The sequence below is a fragment of the Fistularia commersonii genome, chromosome 3, assembly GCF_037954325.1.
Source record: "Fistularia commersonii isolate RoL2024-O1a breed Wild chromosome 3, RoL_Fcom_v1.0, whole genome shotgun sequence".
Taxonomy (NCBI): Eukaryota; Metazoa; Chordata; class Actinopteri; order Syngnathiformes; family Fistulariidae; genus Fistularia; species Fistularia commersonii.
In genome coordinates, this window is record NC_141286.1 from 7287443 (window position 1) to 7309662 (window position 22220).

Genomic DNA, 22220 nt, shown 5'->3' on the forward strand with positions numbered 1-22220 from the left:
AGTTCACTGCAGTCCCGCAGTCCCGTCTGCAACAGCAGACGCATGTATCCAGCAGGCTCAGGGTAACTGATGGCCAGCCGTGGAGTGTTGTTACTCCCACATGTGAGCAGCAAACCACCCGTTCTGTTTTGTGAACAGGTGGACCCTGTTTCCCCACGGCTTTCCTTCACCTGACAAGGGAGGCAAATTGCCCGCCTTCCGCCCCCTGGGCTACTGTAGCTCAGAAGCCTCCTGTTTTCCCCCCGTTTCTGTTTCCTCTTACAATATGCTCTACAGTTCCCTTGTTTGTGTGGGTTTCACCGTGGATTTTTTTATATGGTTGGGATTGAGCGAAGCCAATGGAAGATGAATGATACAACTTCCTTGTTCTTCCGAGCTCGGAAGTATGATCTACAATTTGCAATTGATTGCATTGTCTTTTTTTGTTTTAATTGGTAAAACTTTACCAATTTGACAGCCTAAGGCCAGACTTGTCTGACTTATTAGATATCAGAACTTTCTCTCTTCGTTTTCATTTCTTTCCCTGTCTTTTCCATTTAAGTATTTTAGCTACAGAAAAATGCCCATGAGTAAGAGAATGCACAGGGTGGCACAAGCATTAGGTAACAGACCTAATGTACTGTATAACTATTTTACACACATCTTCAGTTGAAAATGCACACACACACACACACACACACACACACACACACACACACACACACACACACTTGCACACAGGGCACCCACAACCTACATGATCTCCTCTCTGCTTCTCAAACATACATTCAAATAGAATTTAATTTGGCTGAATAATCTGACAAAAGACTACTGCCTGACTGCCCTCCTGTCATTCTCAGCATTGTTAGCCCTCTAAGGTAGAAAAGTACATGCAGCTTTCATGCCAGCGTTTCCATATTTCCACAAAAAAATCATTAAAATGCATGCTTTTCTACCTTTTTGGGTTGATGAGCTGGTACTCTGATAACTCATCTTGCCTTTGGATTCAGAAACATTTATTGTGCTTGAATTTTAATAATGGACATTTATATTTGTAGGCGTTGGCTCTATGGACTGCCAGACCATTACTAATGAAGCAGCAGCTTTGGATTTTGCAAGTGTATGTCCAGAATTTATTTTATATATTTATTAGTAGGCAATGTTGAGAATCCATATGATTTCCCCCAATTCCATTCTCAATTTGCTTCACCTCTCCAATGTTCTCATTTGATTATATAATTGAATCTTGTATATCAATTTGCTCTTGTATGTTTCTGTTTTTTTTGGTGCCGTTTTCTTGTGAGCCAAATCCAATGGAAGAAATGACCTATACTAATCTAGCAGTATATGGATCCAAAAAATATGTACTGTTGCACATACTCCTCACCTTTTACGCCGCGTATCCATTCCTCATAACAATTTCTGATTCCGAATGTGTTCTTTCCTTTGTGTTCCCTGTCATTATGTGGTTATTGCTTGCAGTAAGATTTGGTATAGTAAACCGATACTAAAGAACCCCTGAAATGAGGGATCGATTTTAAGGTTTAAAGATAACACCACTAGTACTATAAACAGTACTGCTTATCCATCCTGCTCTGTTGTATGATATTATTCATATTATCAATCATTAATTTCCTGAAACGAAAGAAAAAGAATTTATAATTGCACCGAATAAAAAAAGTGGCAAACCTTTTAATTTGGCAGATTGATCCCAAGCAGGACGGTACTATTTGATTTCACTTAAGAGCACGCTGGACAGAGTGTCAAGGGGTTTGTTCAAAAATAACATTTCAATTACATGTTGTAGGATTAAAACAGTTGTAGAGAGCACAAGGCCTTTAAAGGACATGCATTTGTTTGATATTCATTCAGTATATTGATCGCACAATATCACAAAGCAATTAATTTATCTTTGCAGGGTATATTTCATTATTTTTGTGATTTAAAATTTCAACATCCAATTCTGCAATTGGGATTCAATGGACACCATTTTGCTTGGCAGCCAAACTTTCTCTTTTCAGCTTGCTGCACCTTTTTTGATTTCTTGGTACTGCATTGTAATAATTAATTACCTTGCATGTTATTTGATAAGATAAATCAATCATGATTGATAATGAGTGTGGTCATTGAAATTATGTATTGTAAAAAAAAAAAAAAAGACATCTATCATTTTACTCTTCACCTTTTGAAGATGTTGAACCTGTTAACTTCATTTTTTAAATATTGGCTCACTTATTGTCTTGATTAAATTGCATAATATTAGCTTGATCTCTCAGCTACAGTGCCTTCTTTCTCAGTCATCCCCCTCACCCAAGCCAATGGTTCCTCTGCTTGGGTGCGTTCTCACACCGTTAAGTGGAGAGATCCATATTGCCATCCGTCGTGTACCTTAATGTGGTAGATGAGGCAGTCTTTTTTTTGTTTCTTTCTGAAACCATGTTTGCCAACATCACTACGTTGTTAGTGATGCTGGGCATGTTAGAATTTTTAGAGTCTGTGTATACAAAAATGTAATGCTTTAATATGATAGGAATTGTGATTTAGATAAAACTTACTCAACCTTAAATGATTGTTTATGTTGCCTCCTTAAAATAAGTATTAGATAGGATGGTTTTTCTGGCACTTTAACAAAATATTACTGTCTAAATATTTGTGACAGAAATCCCTTATTGAACCTTTACTTAATAAGGACACGAATGACAAACATTTAATTTATTTGGGAAAACTTCAAATGTGTGATATAATTCAGCCCAACAGATATAAATACATACATGGCAGATTGACTCGAAATTGGCCCCAATTATTCTCAGGACTTCCACATCACAAGTCTGTTTAATTATATTTATATAATTTATCAAAAGGCTTTTGTTTTCCTAGGTTACAAGGAGATGGAGATTGTACAGTGTTTGGGATTATGTGTACATATGTACATGTATACCAACTGCAATTGACCCCCATCACTAGTCAGGGGCCTTCTTGGCAATATCCTTGGCAGCAGATTGAGCAGGTTTATCCTGGTGTCCCCGTCCTCATCGATTCTCCCTCTCCCCCTTCCTGGGGGACCCCAGGCTTCTAGCTCAGCTCCTACTTCACCACAACAGATAGTTGCAGCACCTGCATCATTGCAGATGTTGCACTGATATGCCGGTCCAGTTCATGTCCAATCCTACCCATAGTTGTGAACAAGAACCCGAGATCCGCGCTTGATGCACACCCAGCTACAAACCATGGCCACAAATCCATATATTAAAGTTTGCATTATTCAAGCGGAGACATGAATAATTTTTACTATCATTTACTCAAACCACCCCACAGTTTGGACAGTGCCTCGCAGGGTGAATCGGAAGCCTCCACTTATCTCTTCCAGTCCATCATTATCCTGTATTTACCAGGACATCGTGCCAGTTATGATTGGCTACACTGCCACACTTCCACTATGTCAGCGTAATTCCGGTGTTTGTGGTTACAGTGTGGGGAAATAAAAATTTTCTTTGTGGCCAGTGCATTCTAAATTTTATCAGCCACCATTTTGTTATTGCATTTTTGTGTATGTTGGGCACTAGCAAGCACCTAATAAACAGTTTCTGAAGTAGTACAGAAGAATCAATTCAGTGGCACCAAAGATCCCAGTCAGTCTGTAGATTCTGTTTTCCAGTCAACAATTAACTGTAATTAAACACCATGTTAAAATCAGATGTAGAAATTAAAACTCGTCTGTCAGTAAGATATTTCCTTCGGGGGCACCTAGCAAAATTGGCTCTATGATTTTAGCATATAAGCCCTCCAGGCCAATGGTCCTAATCTAACCAAATCCAGCCTACTGCATGACTGCCTATAACTGAATGCTATTTTTTTTGAGAAAGAAATAGTGAGAGTAATGAGTAATGCTAAATCCTTAAGGTCAGCTTGTTGTGACAGCAAGGCCATAATGTCGATTTTCATAAAAAACATCCAAAAAACATCCTGGAGTTGGCATAAAATTTGATGGAGGGATTCTACCTTATAGCTCCCTATCCAGGAAAAACCTAGGTCGAATGTATGTGTGTCTTCATCACATTAGTATGAACAAAGTTCACCATGTGTTGAATCTGTGACACTAGCCATAATGCATGTGAACGTGTGATGATCAGGACAGCTACATGTCCCTGGTGTTATACTCTCTTGACACACTCCGCTGAGTCATTTCCACACATAAACTCATGCAAGTGCAAAACACACAAGTAGAGCACAGGCTTTGTGCTGACTAACATTGCTGGTGCTTTTAATTTGTGTGATTACCCATGTGCAATACTCACAAAACGGAGGATTATGGCAATCTGCTTTGACTTCATCTTGTGTATATGAGACGCTAGGATTTCAAAACTTCTCTCTGTGCAGTCTACCAGTAACCCTTATTCAGGTGTTTTTAGTGAGGTGAAGGTCCAGCTGGCCAGATTCTCGACAACAACTACAGAAAGGAAGTGCTCAAGGATATTTTGATTTATGAAAATGTAACAGTCACTTTTTTCAAGGTTGAAAGTTGTACCTCAGATTTGAAACATGTCCTAATTTAGAGTGAATATTCTGCCTGGCTTTTAAGAAGGCCTATGTGTTGTAAGAACCATTTGACCTTTACAATATCTACATAAAGTACAAAATAGCCCTTAAATTGAAAGAACTCAATATTAATTTTGATAAAAAGGGAAACTTACATGAATAATTTTATATGCGCTTATTTACATGTCACTTAGCCTTTTACTCCCTAATTTATTAATGTCAGTTTTAATTATACTCTGGTGACATTAGAAATATATTATTTCTTATTACACTTTGAAACAATATTTGATGTGCAGCTTTTACACTGCATCGTCCATAGTTGAGCTGGGTACCAGCTGCTCTGGAATGGTGCTTTGTTAAGGTCATGGTCTTGTGATTGAAAGGACTATGTGACACTTCACATCTCATTGCTACAAACCTGTCAGTAGTGGGTTAGGGAGTGAGAGGGTCCATTGGTGTGCGTGTGTGTGTGTGTGTGTGTGTGCGCGTGTGTGTGCATGTGTGTGTGCGTGATGCCAGATCTTTTGACGGAAAATTCCAGAGTTGTGGTAGGGAGTGCAAGGCAGACTGAAAACCCTGAGGCTGCTTTGGTACACACTCTCAGTCACAACACATTTACTGTACATTGAGTAGAGCTTAAGCTGGAAACCCAACAGTACTGCTTATCAGCCATCAGTAGCACAGGCCCAGCTAGGTCTCTCTTGATAAGCACCACACATTTCCAGATCCTCCTTTACATCTGAAGCAATTTGCTTAATGATTTGTCAGGCATGTAAACACTCAATGGGGGAATTTATTTCTGGCATTGTGAAATTTATAGGCCAATTCTTCGATCCTATTTAAATGAAGTTACTGTCCCCTTGTGTGGTGTTAAATGTCTGCATTCGCCCAAGTGTGAGACTTAACATGATATAAATTTCCTATTATTATCCTCAAGGAGATGCAGGAGGAAGTGATGTCAAAAAAAATTGGATGACCGCCCATGCCCAGAATAGATTTCAAGAGATGGGCACACATTCCAGATAGACGAACATATGTACATACATGCACACATAGAGTACATACATACATACAAGTGTTTCATATGACACTGGAATATTTCCATTGGATGTGATTCCTTGAAAAACAAAAGTTAATTCCCTTTTTAGTATCACTGGAAAAAAACCTCCGACATAACCTATGATCTTCCTTTTTCCTTAAAAGATTAAATATAGTAATGCTATTACATGCTATTAAAGTATGCCCTTTCTTTTATAGTCAAAGAAAAAAAACTCATAATGATTATTCTACCTTAACAACAGAAATATCACAGACTCCGAAAAATCCCTTTTCTTCTTTTCAGTCTTCTAAAGCAACTAAATTATTTAGTTGAATTGATTAAGCTCTGAAATTAGGAAAGGTTAAATGGGCTTCTTGTTGAAAACAAATGAGTGACTTACTTTTCTTTAATGAAAAAAATCTGTTACATTTTTTTAATCTTACCAATGACTATTTTGAAGGAGCCTCTTCTAGAATGCTAATTATAATGAATCATCATTAATTCTACCTTGGTCAATGTAACTTTAATGCTTAATAAATCTATATAGCATTGATGAAATGCTGTATTCTGATTACTGTGATTTTTGACCTTGTGTTCCATTATTGCCTTTTTGACTTTCTATTAGCAAATAAATCACTCACTAAAACCCCGTTTTACCTCAACACATGTCTTCCAGATAAATGTTGTTGTAAAAAGAATAATTTATCGACAACTTTCCCAGTTATCATTGCCCTTAATTTGTCAGTGATGATGCTCAGTCTTCCTGGCCAAGGTATTCCCCAATAAATTTTATTGCAGAAACGTATCTTGCTTTACATTAAACTCTCCTCCAAAACATTCCCTGCATATAATTTCAATGCAGTTCCAATCATTGATTCCCATAAGTATTTGTGATGATAAAGCTTGCTACAAAATGAAATCACCTAGATTCTACTTCTGCGAGATCTGTTTCAAATAACAAAATTTATTTAATTGATATCAACCCCGGCAACTGACTCCCTCATTCCACTAGCATATTTTACAGACAGACTCTGTGGTGTCTGTAGACCTACCTAGACTGTCTGCTATGTAAACAAAATGATGCAATATTTTGCTCTGTGCATTTGTTTTGTCAACAGGACGTTGATGCCAGTGTCCCGCCATATCTGCGTAGTGTAGTAACTGTATACAGCGGGGCACTGTCATTGACACTGTCACCAGCATCTCCACAGGTTGGCATGCACTTTAGGTGTCAGTACTTTGGGGTCTTGGTTAAGTTAAATTAATGGTTGTGCCATCTGTCCTCCCTTTGGTTAGTTGCCTTAAATACAGTGTATTTCCAAACGGCATCCTGCTGTTGTCTTTGTCCTCCAAATCCTGTCACGAGGACTCTGCACTTACCATCTTTACCAGGCTCCAACCAGAGGAAAAACACACCGCACCGAGTGAGAGGAGGTGGGGCTGTGTGGGCACAGCACTGCAGCAGTGTGTGTGAGTGAAGCTGCTGTCGGAGAGCAGAGAACAAATAAGCCCAGCTGTTATAGGTAATGTCGATAGATGGAAATATTTGTATTGACGACATTTTAGATTTAAATACGTCTGTATGGAAACAAAGTGAAAGTTTGGACAACCTTTATACTGGCATTGGTATTTCATATACCCGCTTGTCCTAAAGTGACTCAAGAGGAAAGTGTTAGTTTGAATCACCAAAAAGAATTTGACATCTGAAAATAATTAATCCAGGTTCATAGATATGAAATCATTAGGGAGATGAATTGTCAACTGAAGTCAACCTTTGCAAATTTGGCAATATATAAACTCTTCAAATGCACCTATTCTATTATTGTCCCACATCCTTGAAAAGAAGCTTCGGAGTCCAACAAAAACAAAACAAACGCACTGATTTGATTCCATCATAGATGATGCAGTTCCATCTCTCAGGAGCCCCCTTTTTGCTCTTCCTTTCTTTCCTTTCCTGACTGCAACAGGAAACCAGCCTTGTCAGACTTCTTGGTCATGTTTATCTGGAAAAAAAGCTATGGATTGTACAAAACACAACTTTACAGATAATACAGATACTCTCAATCTCTTTCTCTCTTTCTGTTTTTCTTACACACACACACATACACATACACACACACACACACACACATACACACACACACACACAGATGCTCGTCTATTTTTGTCAGAAGTTAAGTTTTTGGGCAGCTCTATTAGTTGTGCTTGATTAACTTTATAAAGGCATCCAGCCATTCCTAAGTGGCAGAGCAAAGCTGCTGTCACACAGCATCATCATCCCCGCTACTTGGTCCATTGTTGAGGGCTCAGTTGTTACGCAAGAGTCTTATTTGCAGTCGAAGGTCATTGCTTAGGTCAGGTTACCCAAACAAGCTAGAATCCAGAGGAAGGCACTCTATATGACAACATACAGTTGACATACACTGTGAATTTGGATACGCCAATATTTCCCTTATTGTGTTGTCTTTATTCTGTTCCTTTGTCAGGAAGCGGTAAATTATTTTTTTATACAGATGAATTTTCTTTTAAACAATGGTGTATATTATTGTGCTTTTGTCAGACGACTTGCTTTGTCAGGTCCTTCTGGATAGTCGATGACTGTTGTCCCATGAGAGTAATAATGCAAAAGAACTGTGAATTTGTCCTCAAATGCTTGGCCATATTAAAATGCTCATCACCCAAAAGAAACAGTTTATGTGAAACTTTTATATATATTTCAAATTCTGCAGATGTGGAAAACATATTTCATATTTAACACGTCGTTTTTTTTCTATCGCCTCATGACCCCTCTGTTACCCCACTCTGTCTTTGTCTTACTTTTTCCTCATCAATTCTCTCCACCACATCTCACTGATTTCTTCTTCATTCACCCCTGTCTCCCCCACCTTCCATCTCTTGTCTCACTGCCTGCAGGTGGCCATAAAAATAGTGGATAAGACCCAGCTGGACGATGAGAACTTGAAAAAGATCTTCAGAGAGGTGCAAATCATGAAGTTGCTGAAGCACCCCCACATCATCCGCCTCTACCAGGTACAAATTATCATACAAAGCTGAGAATGCTCTCTGCTCAATTCTTATATCTAACATCCTTGACCCGGAAGTAAAATAGGCTGGTTTTCCAGAAACTGGTGTTACCTGTTTTAGTTTTGTGTAAGAGGTTACATTTTAAAATGGAAAAACTTGACTCTTGGAACACTGTTGAAGAGGAGGAAGGAAGCTAAACTTACCCAGGTTAAATGTCGATGGAAAAATGATACACATTTTCCTAACCTCTTCTCCAGCAGCTCCTTGTAGTTAACACAATTTTCGGGTAATGTGGTGAAAATATAATGAAAGTGATTCAGTATTTGGAACCTCTAGCAAGCCTATCCTCATATTGTCTCATGCCTCCAAAATAATTTTTGCCTTATTTCTCAAAAAGAACTGATGAGAATCAAAGAAGTTTAAACAAGGAGTCAGCAAATAGACCTTAAGCCAAGCAGCCTCTACAACGATAACACACCAAGTCTGAATTGAGTCAGTTTGGCCTCTGTAAGGATAACAGGACAAAAAAGAAGTCACCTATAAATATTGGTGATAAACTAAAAAGGCATAAGACTGATAACTGCTCACATATCGTAGTTGAGGTAAAAGTTTTAGTTAATTGTGATATTTATGTAAGGTCAACTTGACCACCCTGGTTTCTCCATGCCCCCGCTTGTTGTAATTTAATAAAGACTTATGCAATCTTTAAAACAGAGACACCATATGTTGGAATTCTTACTCGTGCAACGTCACCAAACAAATGCTAGCATTGGTTCTGTTCAAATGCAACTTACTCATCTAGTTGTGTGCCGGGTGAAATATCTTTCACTGAGCTATGTCCTGTCTGGTTCTTGTTTTCAATTTTGTCTCTTTAGGTGATGGAGACAGAGAGAATGATCTATTTGGTTACAGAATATGCGAGTGGCGGAGAAATATTTGGTGAGTCTTGGAACACCGCGTTTGTTTGGGATCCTTCGTCATCCGTCTGTTCCTATTTGAAAGATTTCATTCATTTTCGGCGGTCTAAGCATGTTCATGTTGATAGTGAAATTATGAATGAGTCCATACACCAAGTGGGGCTTTGTTTTTTGTATGCGCTACGGTTAACTTAAGTGAAGCACAGAGGTTTACAGGGGTTCTCTAAAGATCGTAACTGTCCTCTGGTTGTGCAGATCATCTTGTTGCTCATGGTCGTATGGCGGAAAAGGATGCCAGGAAGAAGTTCAAGCAGATTGTTGCAGCGGTCCACTTCTGTCACTGCCGCAACATTGTTCACCGAGACTTAAAGGCTGAAAATCTGCTGTTGGACCACAACTTGAATATCAAAATTGCAGGTGTGTGTTTACACATTAAAATGTTGAAATAAGCATCTTTGGTTTGAGTTGGTAGAGGCAAGGGTTTTTGAACCCTTCCCTGGGTTGATTGAACTTTATCTTTCATGAAACATGATGAAATTCATCAACCCTCCGGTCTATCTCCCACCAGACTTTGGCTTCAGTAACCTGTTCTCTCGAGGCCAGCTGTTAAAGACATGGTGTGGCAGCCCTCCTTATGCTGCACCAGAACTGTTTGAGGGCAAAGAGTATGACGGACCCAAAGTAGATATATGGGTGAGTAAAAGATCATTTATATGTAAGACCTGCTTTGACTTTGGAAGGCTATTTGTTTGGTTTGCAATTGGACAATGAAATCACTTGTGGGCCTTTTCACCTCTTCTATGTATAAAACACTGTTTTATCATGTATTGAGCTTTGTCAATTGTTTCTTTCATCTTTATAGAGCTTAGGTGTGGTGTTATATGTATTGGTGTGTGGCGCCTTACCATTTGATGGCAGCACGCTACAGAATTTGCGGGCCCGTGTCCTCAGTGGCAAGTTCCGCATCCCCTTCTTCATGTCCACAGGTAGGATTCAACTAAGCTTGAATTACTCAACAGGTCAACTAGTGGTGTAGCACCTCAGCTCTAAAAGAAAAGCAACACATAATCCCCAAAAGACTCAAGTTGGTGGTAGTGCTTTAACGAGCAGGGGATATGGAATTTGCTTTACAGTTGTTGTGAAAGATGCGATGTGCTGGCTGCACTCAATCAAATTACCGAAGATTTTATTCTTGGATTGAACCTTCAATAATAAAAAAACATTACACTGTCCATGAGCAGGAAACCCTTTTGTGACATAGTTTGGTGTGCACACATTCTGTCCAAGAAGGACTTTGAGTGGGTGTACTTCCACATTCTTGGCCAAAGGCCGTTTGAGACATTTAACTGCTATTTCGAGGTAGATAGTAGAGTGAGCCACCTCAGCTAACTTGACAGTTGACCAATAGTGTTATATTGCCATGGTTACCCCATGGGCTTCCATATTAAAGTGTCCAAATGGAAAAAAAAAAGTTGGAATGTCACAAATCACTGTTACTGTTGCACTATTGGTTTGTATACGCTGCTTTTATTTGCCCATCATGGAGCCCTGTAGTTTGAGAGAGCTTCTATGCCTCTCCAAGAAGAATCCTACATTCAGCAGGTCGCAGGTTATCTCTGAATTTAATCACAAAGTAGTTGCCAGTGGCGAGCCAAAAACAAGTGTTTAGATTGTATTTTATCCCATTAAATACCATCATATTTAAAGTCTGTTGCCTTTCCCTGACTGCCCTTGTTGTCACAAAGGATAATGCAAATGTGTTTTTTTTTTTTAAGACTGTGAGCACTTGATCAGACACATGTTAGTGCTGGAGCCCAGTAGACGGTTGTCCATGGAGCAGATCTGTAAAAACAAATGGATGAGGCAAGGAGACCCAGACCCAGACTTTGACAGGGTGAGACATTATGATGTTAAACACCAGTGTACACCTGGTTTCCCGAAATTGACGATTTTCCATGTTTTTGTGCTCATGCATTTGCCATTATGTGCATGTCTATATTTGTCTGTGTTGATAGCAGAAAGTCAATCCCAATGTGATCAAAGTTTACTACAGTAGATTCACTCTTTTTGTTAATCTACCGGTAATTCTGGAAAATTACATTTGAAGTTTGTCACTTCTCGCTTTTATGTGTGAGTCATTATTGTTAACCATCTACTTCCCACTTCTCTTTTGCATTTTTCTCCTCTTCCTGAATCAGTTGATAGCTGAGTGTGAGCAGGTTAAGACTGAGCGAGAGACAGAGCTCATAAATGAGCAGGTGCTAATAGCCATGTCTGAGATGGACCTTGACCAGGAACGCACAATTCAGGTAGGACATGAAGTCAAAGCTGAATTGCAGAGGTACAGTTATGGTGCAATATAACACTGAAAGAATCAGTGGAAAATGTCTTGACTGACTGTTCCTTTTCCTTTTTAGTCCCTACGAACCGATGCATATGATCACTACAGTGCCATCTACAGTCTTCTGGCTGACCGCCTCAAGAAACACAAGACTTTACGTGTCGCTCCACCAACCACCCAATCCATTAGCTACCCCATCAGCACTGTACAGGTAATTTATCTTGTTGATACTACACTTTCACAGAAATATGTCCAGCCTCACAGGCCTTGATGATATTCTTGCCAAAGTTTATAAGCACAAAAAAGTGGGTATGCTGAAGGCACTGTTGTACTGACTTATTCCAAAAATAAACACAGAGCTTTTATTTTTAAATTCCAAGAGACAGCAGCAGTGTTCCATATCAGTCTTTCATCAGTAGCCATGTCTTTCTATAGACCGACTGCAGTTGATTGGCTTTAATCCCCATCTCTTAAGAAGATTGTTTGAATATTAGTGCAATCCTCACATGATGTGCGTGTGTCTTTGTGTATGCATGCATGTACAGACGGATCCGCAGGGTAATCCAGTTAGCATGACAGTTCCCCATGTCCAGCTCATTAACCCAGAGAACCAGATTGTTGAGGTGAGTTCAAGATAGTGTTGGTATTTTGGTCATCACTTTCCCTCCCTGACAGCAGATGCCCTTTACATGGGGAATATATAGCAGACTGATAAGCTTTCATAGCTTTTATATGCTAACGTAAACATGTTCTATCTTGAATTGTTCTAATTCTGTTACGATAAAAAAAAACATTATTTAAACGTTTCAACTATGCATTATCTTTTTTGGATTAGTTTCTTCAATTCATATTTAATAACTGTTGTAGATTATTAGAAATAGTATTGCACAGCTTTCTTAACAATTATGACGATTAAGTTGGAGCAATCAGTGGTGTGACATCCTATTCTGACAAAAAGTTATATTTGCATTCAAAGTTGTGTTAAAAAAAGAGACAAATTAATCTGTAATAAACACTGAGCATTAATTAATTAAATGCAGACCCAGAGCAGCAGTTTTAATTTGTCATATGTAAGCTGACAGGAGTCTACTCTTACTCTTTGGCTCCAGACAAGAATTCACTTTAATTTGCTACAATTCAAGTAGCCTGAGATCAGTCTCAAAAACAATCATAAGACAGTTAATCACACATATAAACTGCCAACAGAGCTGTAGAGCTGACTTATGTATTCCGTTGAATACAACAATTCACTGGATCAGTGCACTCCAGCAACAACTCAAACAGTGTCTTAACTTTGAAGCATGCACTTTGGAACTGAAATACATTTCCACTTGGAGATATTCTATTTTTAATTCATTTCCACACAAGAAGGAAAACGATAGATCACTCCCAAATGGCATCACTCACAACTAAAATGCGTGCCTTTATTGTTTAGCCGGATGGCACCATGGCACTGGACAGCGATGAAGGGGAAGAGCCATCTCCTGAAGCCATGGCTCGCTACCTTTCCATGAGGAGGCACACTGTGGGGGTTCCAGACCAAAGGTAAAATTGAGACAAAATCTTATCTGTACAATAAAGTGTCATTTCTGTTGCTATTGGAGCATTACAGGTAGCATCATTTGAACAGTATATATACATTTTTTTTCAACTGGGTGTGTTTTGTTCACTGATTGTTAAACATAAAACTATATGGCTCTTGAGTACTTGGATCCATTGAAGTTTCTTCCATTCAAATAACGGCAACGATTTTAGCTCCGAATACAGTTTGTATCACTGTAATATTCTCAAATTAAGAATTGTAGTATGGATGATCTCTCATGAGAAATACTGGTAGATACATCGTTCCATATGGATAGTGGCCAAAAAGACATCACGGGTGGGTGGTGTTTCATTTCAGAGATTTTGTCGAGTAGTTCAGCAGAATCTTAAACGTGGAGAAAGCCTCTGAACATCTGGTTCACTGTGAAAATCCCCAACACTTAATAGTGGCTCCAACAATGACTCACTTGTGGCAATTACAATTCTACCCTAGAGTTTACTCAGACAAGTGAAAGACAGTAACCTTTATGATTATGAGTAGTGAGCGTGAAATATTGTTTTTGGAGATTGCTGCTGGAATTCTTTTTCGTGAAGAATGTATCAGGTATACTCCAGTGGTATGTCTCTGATGCAGTCAGGAGACTGAGTGTGACTATAGCTCCCCCCTTGACTGCCGGCGTAATTACAATACTAGTCACTTGGTGGCTTGGTATAGGTGCTGCATTGTATGTATTGGCCTAGTCATACATACAAGGACTGATGTTACTTGAAGTCAGTTTTTACAGAAAGGCTTGTCAGATCTTCAATGTTTGTCTGATTTTTATTGATACACAGTAAGTATTGTAAAACTGAGAGAATGGTAACCTATATCCCCAAATTCAGAGGGATAACCCTTATCCAAGAAGCGTTGCTTGTATTAATAGTTCTCATACAATTCTTTAAGTCCCCATGTTCGATGAGGGCATGCCAACAACGGTAACCGGTCACTGATTTTGTATAATGGGTAAAACTTTATGTGAAAATGGGATTTGGGATTTATTCATATATTTTCTCTTTTTTTTCATCATGCTAAAACTTAATTACCAGAGGAAAACTTTGAATGTGCTTGTCATCAATCAGACATAAACTTATAAGAACAATGTTCTGCTATGTTGAAAATCCACAGTTAGCAACAGACTAGCATGCCTTCCTTTTTAATTATTGTAGGACAGAGATGCAGGAAGACCTCCAGAAGCTACCGCCGGGTTTCCCTCGAGGTGCAGTGCCACAGCCCCAGTTTCCTCCATTGACCCCTACTATGGGCCAAATGCACACTCTCATGCCAACACAGAGCTTACAGCCAACACAGCAGCTTGAATACAAGGTACGGTCATTAGACTAGGCCTGGGTTTTTTCAGCTGATATTAGACATCTCATTTCTAAATGTGCAGAAACCTGCAAATTTAGCATATTTTTGCATGACTAAATATCCATCTCGTTCGCTTTTTGCCCTCAAATGTAACTTTTTTTGTATTTGATGATCCTTCAGGAGCAGTCATTGCTGCAGCCTCCCACTCTGCAGTTACTCAATGGCATGGGACCCCTTGGCAGACGAGCTTCCGATGGCGGGGCCAACATTCAGCTACACGCTCAGCTTTTAAAGCGACCTCGGGGGCCCTCGCCACTTGTTGCTAGTCCAGTGAGTTAAATGTTCCCTTGAGCGTGGATTGTTGGCAGAGCACTATTTGTCTATTTCTGACTTGCCAGATTCATGACCTCTGAACCCTCTGCCTCCCTCAGCACCCTATTCCTGCTGTAGCTCCAGTGGATGAGGAGGGTTCAGACGGAGAACCAGACCAAGAAGCAGTGCAGAGGTAACCCACGGTGATGGCTTTTGGTGAAAGGATATAATGCGCAGAGGTGCTGTCAAAAGTGAATACTCTGAAATACCTGTTGCCTGTGATAAAGTTCAGGACAATGCTAGTCCCACTAGACATTAAGCATTTTCTCATCACAAATTTCATCTTTGTATTGACTGAGCAAATTCTGGAGATTACACCCATCTGACACTGAAGAAAACTGGAGAGGATGAAGAGGTTCCAGAACTTTGCACTGGAAATTGCAAGCCAAAGAATTGAAACGATGGCGACAGATATTGCTCACTAACGGCAGTCACAGGTTTTATAAATGCAGTTGTAATTTTGAACTCAGAACTCCAGGTAAAGGGTTACCAGGTTTGCCTCTTTAGACAGCACCGTCTGTAGACTTCGCTGGTATCCTGGGTTGCTGGGAGTGAGTGCCAATAGGCTGCTCTGCTTTTTGCCATGGGAGGTTGCCCCCTTTGTTGCCGTTCTTTCCCCATGTCTTTTTTTTTCCCACCGTCATGCAAGTGCATTCTTCTCCAGCTCTCAACTGAATCTGCCACCAAATCTTATCACTCCAACTCATTAGCCAAGCGCTTCTTCAGCCCTATCCATATGAGCCAAATTAGTCTCTTGGTTTTCACCCTTTCTTACAAAGCTTTGCTAACTCTTAAGCTTGCAAACCAATTAATAAAAAAGCAACCAGTCCAATCCTTAAATTGGAAACTGGGGGGTTGAGGGGGTACCCATAATCTATAACCTCAATCTGTGGTGTAATCTTATTTTTCATTTTTTCTGATTGGCAAAGATGATATGAATGATGGCACCCATTGGCAGAGGTGGGAAGGGGAGGGTCCCCCCATCTCCAGTTGCCAATGAGGACAGAGAGCTGACCAGCGCTGCTTCCTGTCTCCCACCCTCACCCCGTCCTCCCCCTCCCTGCGGCCCAGGTACCTGGCGAACCGCTGCAAGCGGCACACGACGCACGCGCTCATGAGCACATCGCATGGCGAGCCCTCAGCAGAGTCCCAGCGGCCCCAGGGCCCCCGCCAGAGGGTGGCCTGGGCCCCTGACACACACACCCGGTGAGGGGATACGCCCGCTCTGAGCTGTATATGCACTATCACACAGACTCAAACATTGAAAAGGGGGCTTCTTAGGGCTAGCTCTCTTCTTTCAATCCCTCACATGCACTCACATTCACAGACGTACTTGCACTCACTGCACTCCCTGCTGTTCTCACATGGTGATGAATTTTTCCCCTCAATTCTGAAGGGGGAGTTAAACGACATATTCTCCTAAGTTGATTGTTTTCTTCTCTGCGGCAGAGGTCGGGTATTTGAGATTTTTTAATGGTGTTGTGAATGTATTGGATTCAAGCAAGTGTCATACCGGATGATACTGGGTCCACTGTAAATGTTGGAATTTTGCCTCAGAAGAAGGATCGTTCTTGAGATATGTTAATTTGTGCTTGTCAAAGCTTTTTCTGTGAAGGGTTTTTTTTTTGAGAACTACAAGCTGTATCATTGTTCATGACAAGCCAACACTGATCTGGAGTTCTTGATGAACATGACAAGCACTAAATGCGTCCATTTCGTGCAGTATGTTTCTGTATCTTAAGTCAGAAGTACATCAGTATTCATGTGTTCTTTACCATGAAAACTGGCCTTGAAATTAAGAAACACCTGTCCATGATGGTAAGTGAAGGAATGGGTTTATTTGGAAAAGAACATCTTTAAATGTCTCTGTTTAATGTTGAAAACTGGCGGTACTTAATTAAGGTTTACAATCTTGGATTGTATGTATGCGACCCAAGCAGTCTTGTGATCTCACGTGACACTTGAAGTTTATGATTGAAGTTTATCCCTATTTGCATGATTGCAATTGCATTAGAATCAGCTGTACGACCTGTTTTTGTTCTATCATGAGTAATAGCAGATTATTCGATCATCTTCAGGATGTATTCTGGATTTTCTATTTGTTTCAAATGAATGCATTTCGGCGGCCTTATATCTTCCAAAACACCAGAATTATACGTTTTGATAATGTTGTAGCATTTTTTTTGAGCGCTCATTCCTTGGCGTCTGTTTCTGTTTGTCATCTCTGTCCGTGTGACTGAATGTGTCTGCGTCATTTTTTTGTCTGTGTTACCCGTCACTTCGTCTTTTTGTTGGTGTGCATGTGTCCATTTCTCATTGTCCCCCTCCCCAGATCCAGCTACAAAGACTGTAACACCCTTCATCTCCCCATGGAACGCTTCTCCCCTGTCAGAAGGTTCTCTGACGGCGCTGCCACCATTCAAGCCTTTAAGGCCCATCTAGAGAACAGCAGCCTCATTAAGCAACTCAGACAGGTAACTCACCTTTTCAAATACCACAGGGATAGTTTAACAAAATTACAGGCTGGTATTTCAACAAACAGCACATGCCCCATTATTAGCATAAAATTGGCACAAGAAAAGCAGTAGCATACGTTACATACTACTGGATTCTTTATGTATAGAAGAAACCCTCTATACATAGTGGTTCTTGAGACGTAGTTTCAGAATTTCTAACAAGTTTTGTTGCAGATGTTATGGACACCACAACAGGTAAGGCACTCCTGATGTGCTTTCTTGTTTACAGCCTCATCACTGTTTTCTTGGACTCAATGAAAAGGATGAAACATTCTCTGATTTGCAGAAGAGTGGCAACTTCGAGATAACCAGTTAACGGATGGTCTTAATTGGGCCGTGTTTCACTCAGCTTTCCACACTTATTCTATTGTCTGACAACAGAAAATAGTGAATATCATAATGTAGAATATTATAATAAATAGCAAATACTGTACGTTAGTACGGTAGAAACGGTGTTTCACTTAACGATGAACTTGCTTAACTAAAGACCCCTTGGTCTGTAATCGCGCAGCATGTCAATTCTTTCGTGAAGTCATGGAATCATAATTATTATTCATCACCATTTGACCTGAGAACCTGAAGATACCCTTTGAGACATCACTTTATTTGCAGTGACACAGCAATGAGATTACCTTACCCAGTAGGATGTGTAGGTAGGGAGGATAATCATCATGTTCGCAGTGGGTGTTTCATTTTGGGCAGGGATTATCAGCACCCTCAAGTGTTAAGAGGGTTATAATGGACAAGAAGAGATTACGATCACACGCAACCTTTAACCTGGAGAGTGCTTTAAAATCACAGTGCATCAAAATTCAGGAATAATATGGACAGTCAAGTTTGTGTGGCATTATGACTTCAGAATTACTTATTTAACTGGGCCAGCTTGTTGACCTGTGCTCAATTTATTTAAAATAGAATGCACATTTAATCATCCCAAAATGGGGAAATATCAAGGCAGATGAATTGAAACATCTCTACCTCATTCGATCTTTGAACACATAGCAATATCAAAACATAACGTAACAGTATGAGCACTATAACAGTAACATGGAACAGCACCGAATTACTGGCTGTTGCCTGTGGTTGGTTATCTTGAAACTAGAAATGTCTGAATAATTTTTGTGGCTTTTAAGTAAATTAAAATATGAGTTATCTGCTGCAGTTGTTCATAGTCACAAAGTTTTACTACCTAAGAGTCTTGGTTGTAGTAAGGACGCTGAAGTAAGCAAACTACTATGAGTATCGTAAGGAAAATGTGGGGTTTAATTGGCCTTCCCATTTCCTTTTGCTTTGAATTACTATATCCCTCCCAACTGAAAGTATGTATAATGATTTTAATGTCTATATTTCAACAGGAGTGTGAACAGCTCCAAAAAATGTATGCTACTCAGCATGATGAGCGATTCCTGGAACACACCCAGCAACAGCATGTACTCTACCAGCAAGAGCAACAAATCCTCCACCAGCAAATCCAAGTATGGGCATGGATGTTTCCATTACAATGGAGTAATAACTGTAGATTTAAATATAAATAAATCAGCAATATGTATATACATACTGCATACATACCCTGCCAGGAGGATTTTTGCATGCCTGCCAGCACCAGAAGGACTCTTGGGTTATTTTCTGTCATTTTTTCCCCATGTTGATATGACTGAAAGACAGGTGTTAAATGATGGGTCTGGGGCATGCACATCAGTTTATATTTCCCGTTTTAGCAATTGTAGTCTGCTTCCAACTGTCCTCAATTTAAATTGCGCTGTAAGTTTAATTTCTCATCTCAATATTCAGGGTCTGTCTCTAGGCCATGGAGAGAGCCACCCCAGCCACATAACCCACCAGCTCCAGAGGTGAAACACACTGGTTACTCACCATCTGCTGAACGTTGCATATCAAACTCGATGTTTTGGTGCAGTGTTATCGACATAAGTGTTATATCACTGTCGTGTCTCTCGCTCTTCTCCTCTCCTACTCTGTCCTCCCTCAGGTTGCGTATTCAGCCATCCAGCCCTCCGCCAACACATCCCAGCAACCATCTCTTCAGACAGCCCAATCAGAGCCCTCCTCCTGGCTCTGCTGGCATAATGCAAGGGCATGGTTAGTAATGCCTCCGTGAGGGGGTTTAAATGCTGGTTGCTTTCACCAGTGTAGGTGCAACTGGAGCTCCAGTTGTTTTTGGATGCCAGTCATCTTAAAGCCTTACCGTTTTTACTCATGTTGCTGAAAGCTATCGTGGAAAGAAAGCTGAAAAGAAGGGAATTGGAGGCACTGTGTTTAGCCAACTTCCTCTGATTAAGGCTTTTCTTTGTTTGAGGAATTTCAGTGAGGCAAATAAATAAGGACAGGTAATGAACTGAAATATTTGGTTCTTCACCTCATAGGTCCATCATCAGTACCATACCAGCATGGTGCTCCATCTCTATACCAGGCCCAGAGTGGCAGCCCCCCTCCCACAGGCCTTCCGAGAGTTCCTTTATCAACCAACCAGCCGGCAGCATCTGTTCGGCCCGCTGTCCCATTAGCACAGGGTGTGCCTCAGCAGCAGCAGGTAGGAGACGGTTCTTCAGTGGTTTGTTGCTACACACCGCACACACATTTTTCTGAATACATTTTCTTTAATCTGAAGGTAAACACAAACTTCCTTTGAGGTTCATGGAATTTCACCTTTTTTTAGGTGACCATTCAAGTGCAGGAAGTAGAGCTGGAAGGTGGGCCTCCGAGACAGAGCGGCTTTTTATCTACTCCATGTGGACACAGAGTCCTTGGGAAGCAGCTGAGTGCAGACAACGCAGAGACACACAGGTGACCCCATCCATCCGGTCATCATGTCCAGTGATGGTTGCCAAATATCCCCAAAGTGCAATGGAGTGTCTTTGTTCATTTTTTTTTTTTTTTGTCTTTTAGTTAGTCATACTTGGCCTCCCTGCTTAAGCTAATGGCTCAAAGAAAATTACCTCCTGTTCTTTCAATAATAGATATTAACATTTTGTTTCCGTTTCACTTGTCTTTCGCCATTGCTACCGCGTTCACGAGGTTCTAGAAAAATCTCTTGGACTAATGCTGTTGTTCAAGCTTGTAGCATTAAAGACTCAGGCAATTTATTTACATTCATAAAAAAAAAGTTAGTGAAAATACTTCTGGGATATTGCTGAAACAACATCAACCCATTCTGCACCCCACCTTCATCTCATGTTATTTCGGTGAGTGACTGGGAGCATACGTCATGGAATTACATGTTGAGACCCTTAGGAGATCAGTCATGTTGGTGCTGTATCCCCTCGCATAATTGACTTCATGTAACAGGTCTGTCTTCACTGAGAGAAACTTTCCAAATTTTCACATCGTCTTAAAATTAACAATTTGCTGTTTGAGATTTTCCTGACAGCTCTCAGTGAATACTTCCATTAGGACAGGACCCAGAGTGTTTGGTAACCCCTTGTCAAGTGATATCACTTAAGTTTGTAATAGTTTGTTGGAACATAGGGGAAGAAAAGTCAGTAAACAGGACAGATGATGTTCATGCTTAAAAACAAGTTGCTAAAAAGTTGCATTCCTTCCTTCCTTTCCAGTCGAAGCCTTGGCCGATTTACATCGGGCTACGACCAGGCCCAGTTCAATCCCCACCTTTTCTCTCGCGATTCAGCCTCTCGGGGCACTTCAGGTGTGGTTGGCTCCTACAGCCCCTACCTCCAAGGAGCCTCACTCAAAGTACCTGGCCTTGATGGTTACCAAAGCGGGGCAGTTGGGGCCGGCAGCTATGGCACCCCATCTACACTACAACAGGCTCTGCTGTCTCCCACTCCATTGGACTATCGCCCCCCGCAACAACATGTAACCCCGACTTTGCAAGGCCTCCTGTCCCCCCGCCACTCTTTAACAGGACACGCTGATCCAAGACTGCCACCCCAGGACCTAGCTGCATTGCTAAAAAGGCAGAGCCCCAGGGCATGCGCTGCCCCACCCGCACAACCCAGTGGTTCACCCCAAGAGTATGGTGAAATGCTGCTTCTGCGCCAGCGAAGCCAAGGTGAAAGCTTAGATCCACCAGCGCCACAAGGTGCCTCAGCAGGCCAACACTACCACCACATCCTCCAGATCCGACCTCAAGAGGTCCAGCCGCAACAACACTCACCACAGGCGCCTTGTCCCAGCCTGCCCCACTCAGAGAGCATGGAGGAGGATGAGATGCCTGCTGGTTTTCACTCACACGAGGGCCTACTGGCCAAAGCTGGGGAAGCTCATGAGCTCCTTGGACCCCCGCGGGGAGGAACCTCGCCATATAGCTCCCCTACACACAGGCACGGTTACATAAGGAGTCCTCCGACAACTCGAGGTAATGCCAGGTGACTTCGGCATCAGTTGTAGTACCTGTATAAACTTACAATAGAAGTAACATCTGTTCATGTATTTCTAAAATATTATCTTCTAGACTCTGAACATGTGGAGTGCAGACCCCCAGGGCAGGCCATGGAGATGCCTGATCTTAACGGTGTGGGCTATTCAAGAGGTCCACAGGGTGACACTTACAGGTCCCGTGGACAGCTACAGCGCCACCACACTATCCAGACCTGTGATGATGCCTATGTGAGACAAACTACACACCCTG

At 40.9% G+C, this 22220-nt stretch overlaps 1 protein-coding gene across 3 annotated transcripts in view; it reads left to right on the top strand.

Moving 5' to 3' along the window:
* Window positions 1–22220, top strand: part of sik3 (SIK family kinase 3) — a 28008-nt gene that overhangs the window by 3902 nt on the left and 1886 nt on the right. For 2 of the 3 annotated variants that reach the window (XM_086143479.1, XM_086143478.1), the window contains exons 2-23: window positions 8468–8584; window positions 9454–9517; window positions 9751–9912; window positions 10064–10188; window positions 10358–10481; window positions 11271–11389; window positions 11694–11804; window positions 11913–12047; window positions 12382–12459; window positions 13272–13381; window positions 14585–14741; window positions 14907–15056; window positions 15158–15231; window positions 16170–16304; window positions 17431–17572; window positions 18970–19089; window positions 19406–19464; window positions 19602–19711; window positions 19996–20162; window positions 20289–20416; window positions 21184–21947; window positions 22044–22198. In XM_086143479.1, coding sequence (XP_085999605.1) covers window positions 8468–8584; window positions 9454–9517; window positions 9751–9912; window positions 10064–10188; window positions 10358–10481; window positions 11271–11389; window positions 11694–11804; window positions 11913–12047; window positions 12382–12459; window positions 13272–13381; window positions 14585–14741; window positions 14907–15056; window positions 15158–15231; window positions 16170–16304; window positions 17431–17572; window positions 18970–19089; window positions 19406–19464; window positions 19602–19711; window positions 19996–20162; window positions 20289–20416; window positions 21184–21947; window positions 22044–22198 — 3306 coding nt within the window. The remainder of the gene's footprint in view (window positions 1–8467; window positions 8585–9453; window positions 9518–9750; window positions 9913–10063; window positions 10189–10357; window positions 10482–11270; window positions 11390–11693; window positions 11805–11912; window positions 12048–12381; window positions 12460–13271; window positions 13382–14584; window positions 14742–14906; window positions 15057–15157; window positions 15232–16169; window positions 16305–17430; window positions 17573–18969; window positions 19090–19405; window positions 19465–19601; window positions 19712–19995; window positions 20163–20288; window positions 20417–21183; window positions 21948–22043; window positions 22199–22220) is intronic. The other variant, XM_086143480.1, reaches the window with a different exon arrangement.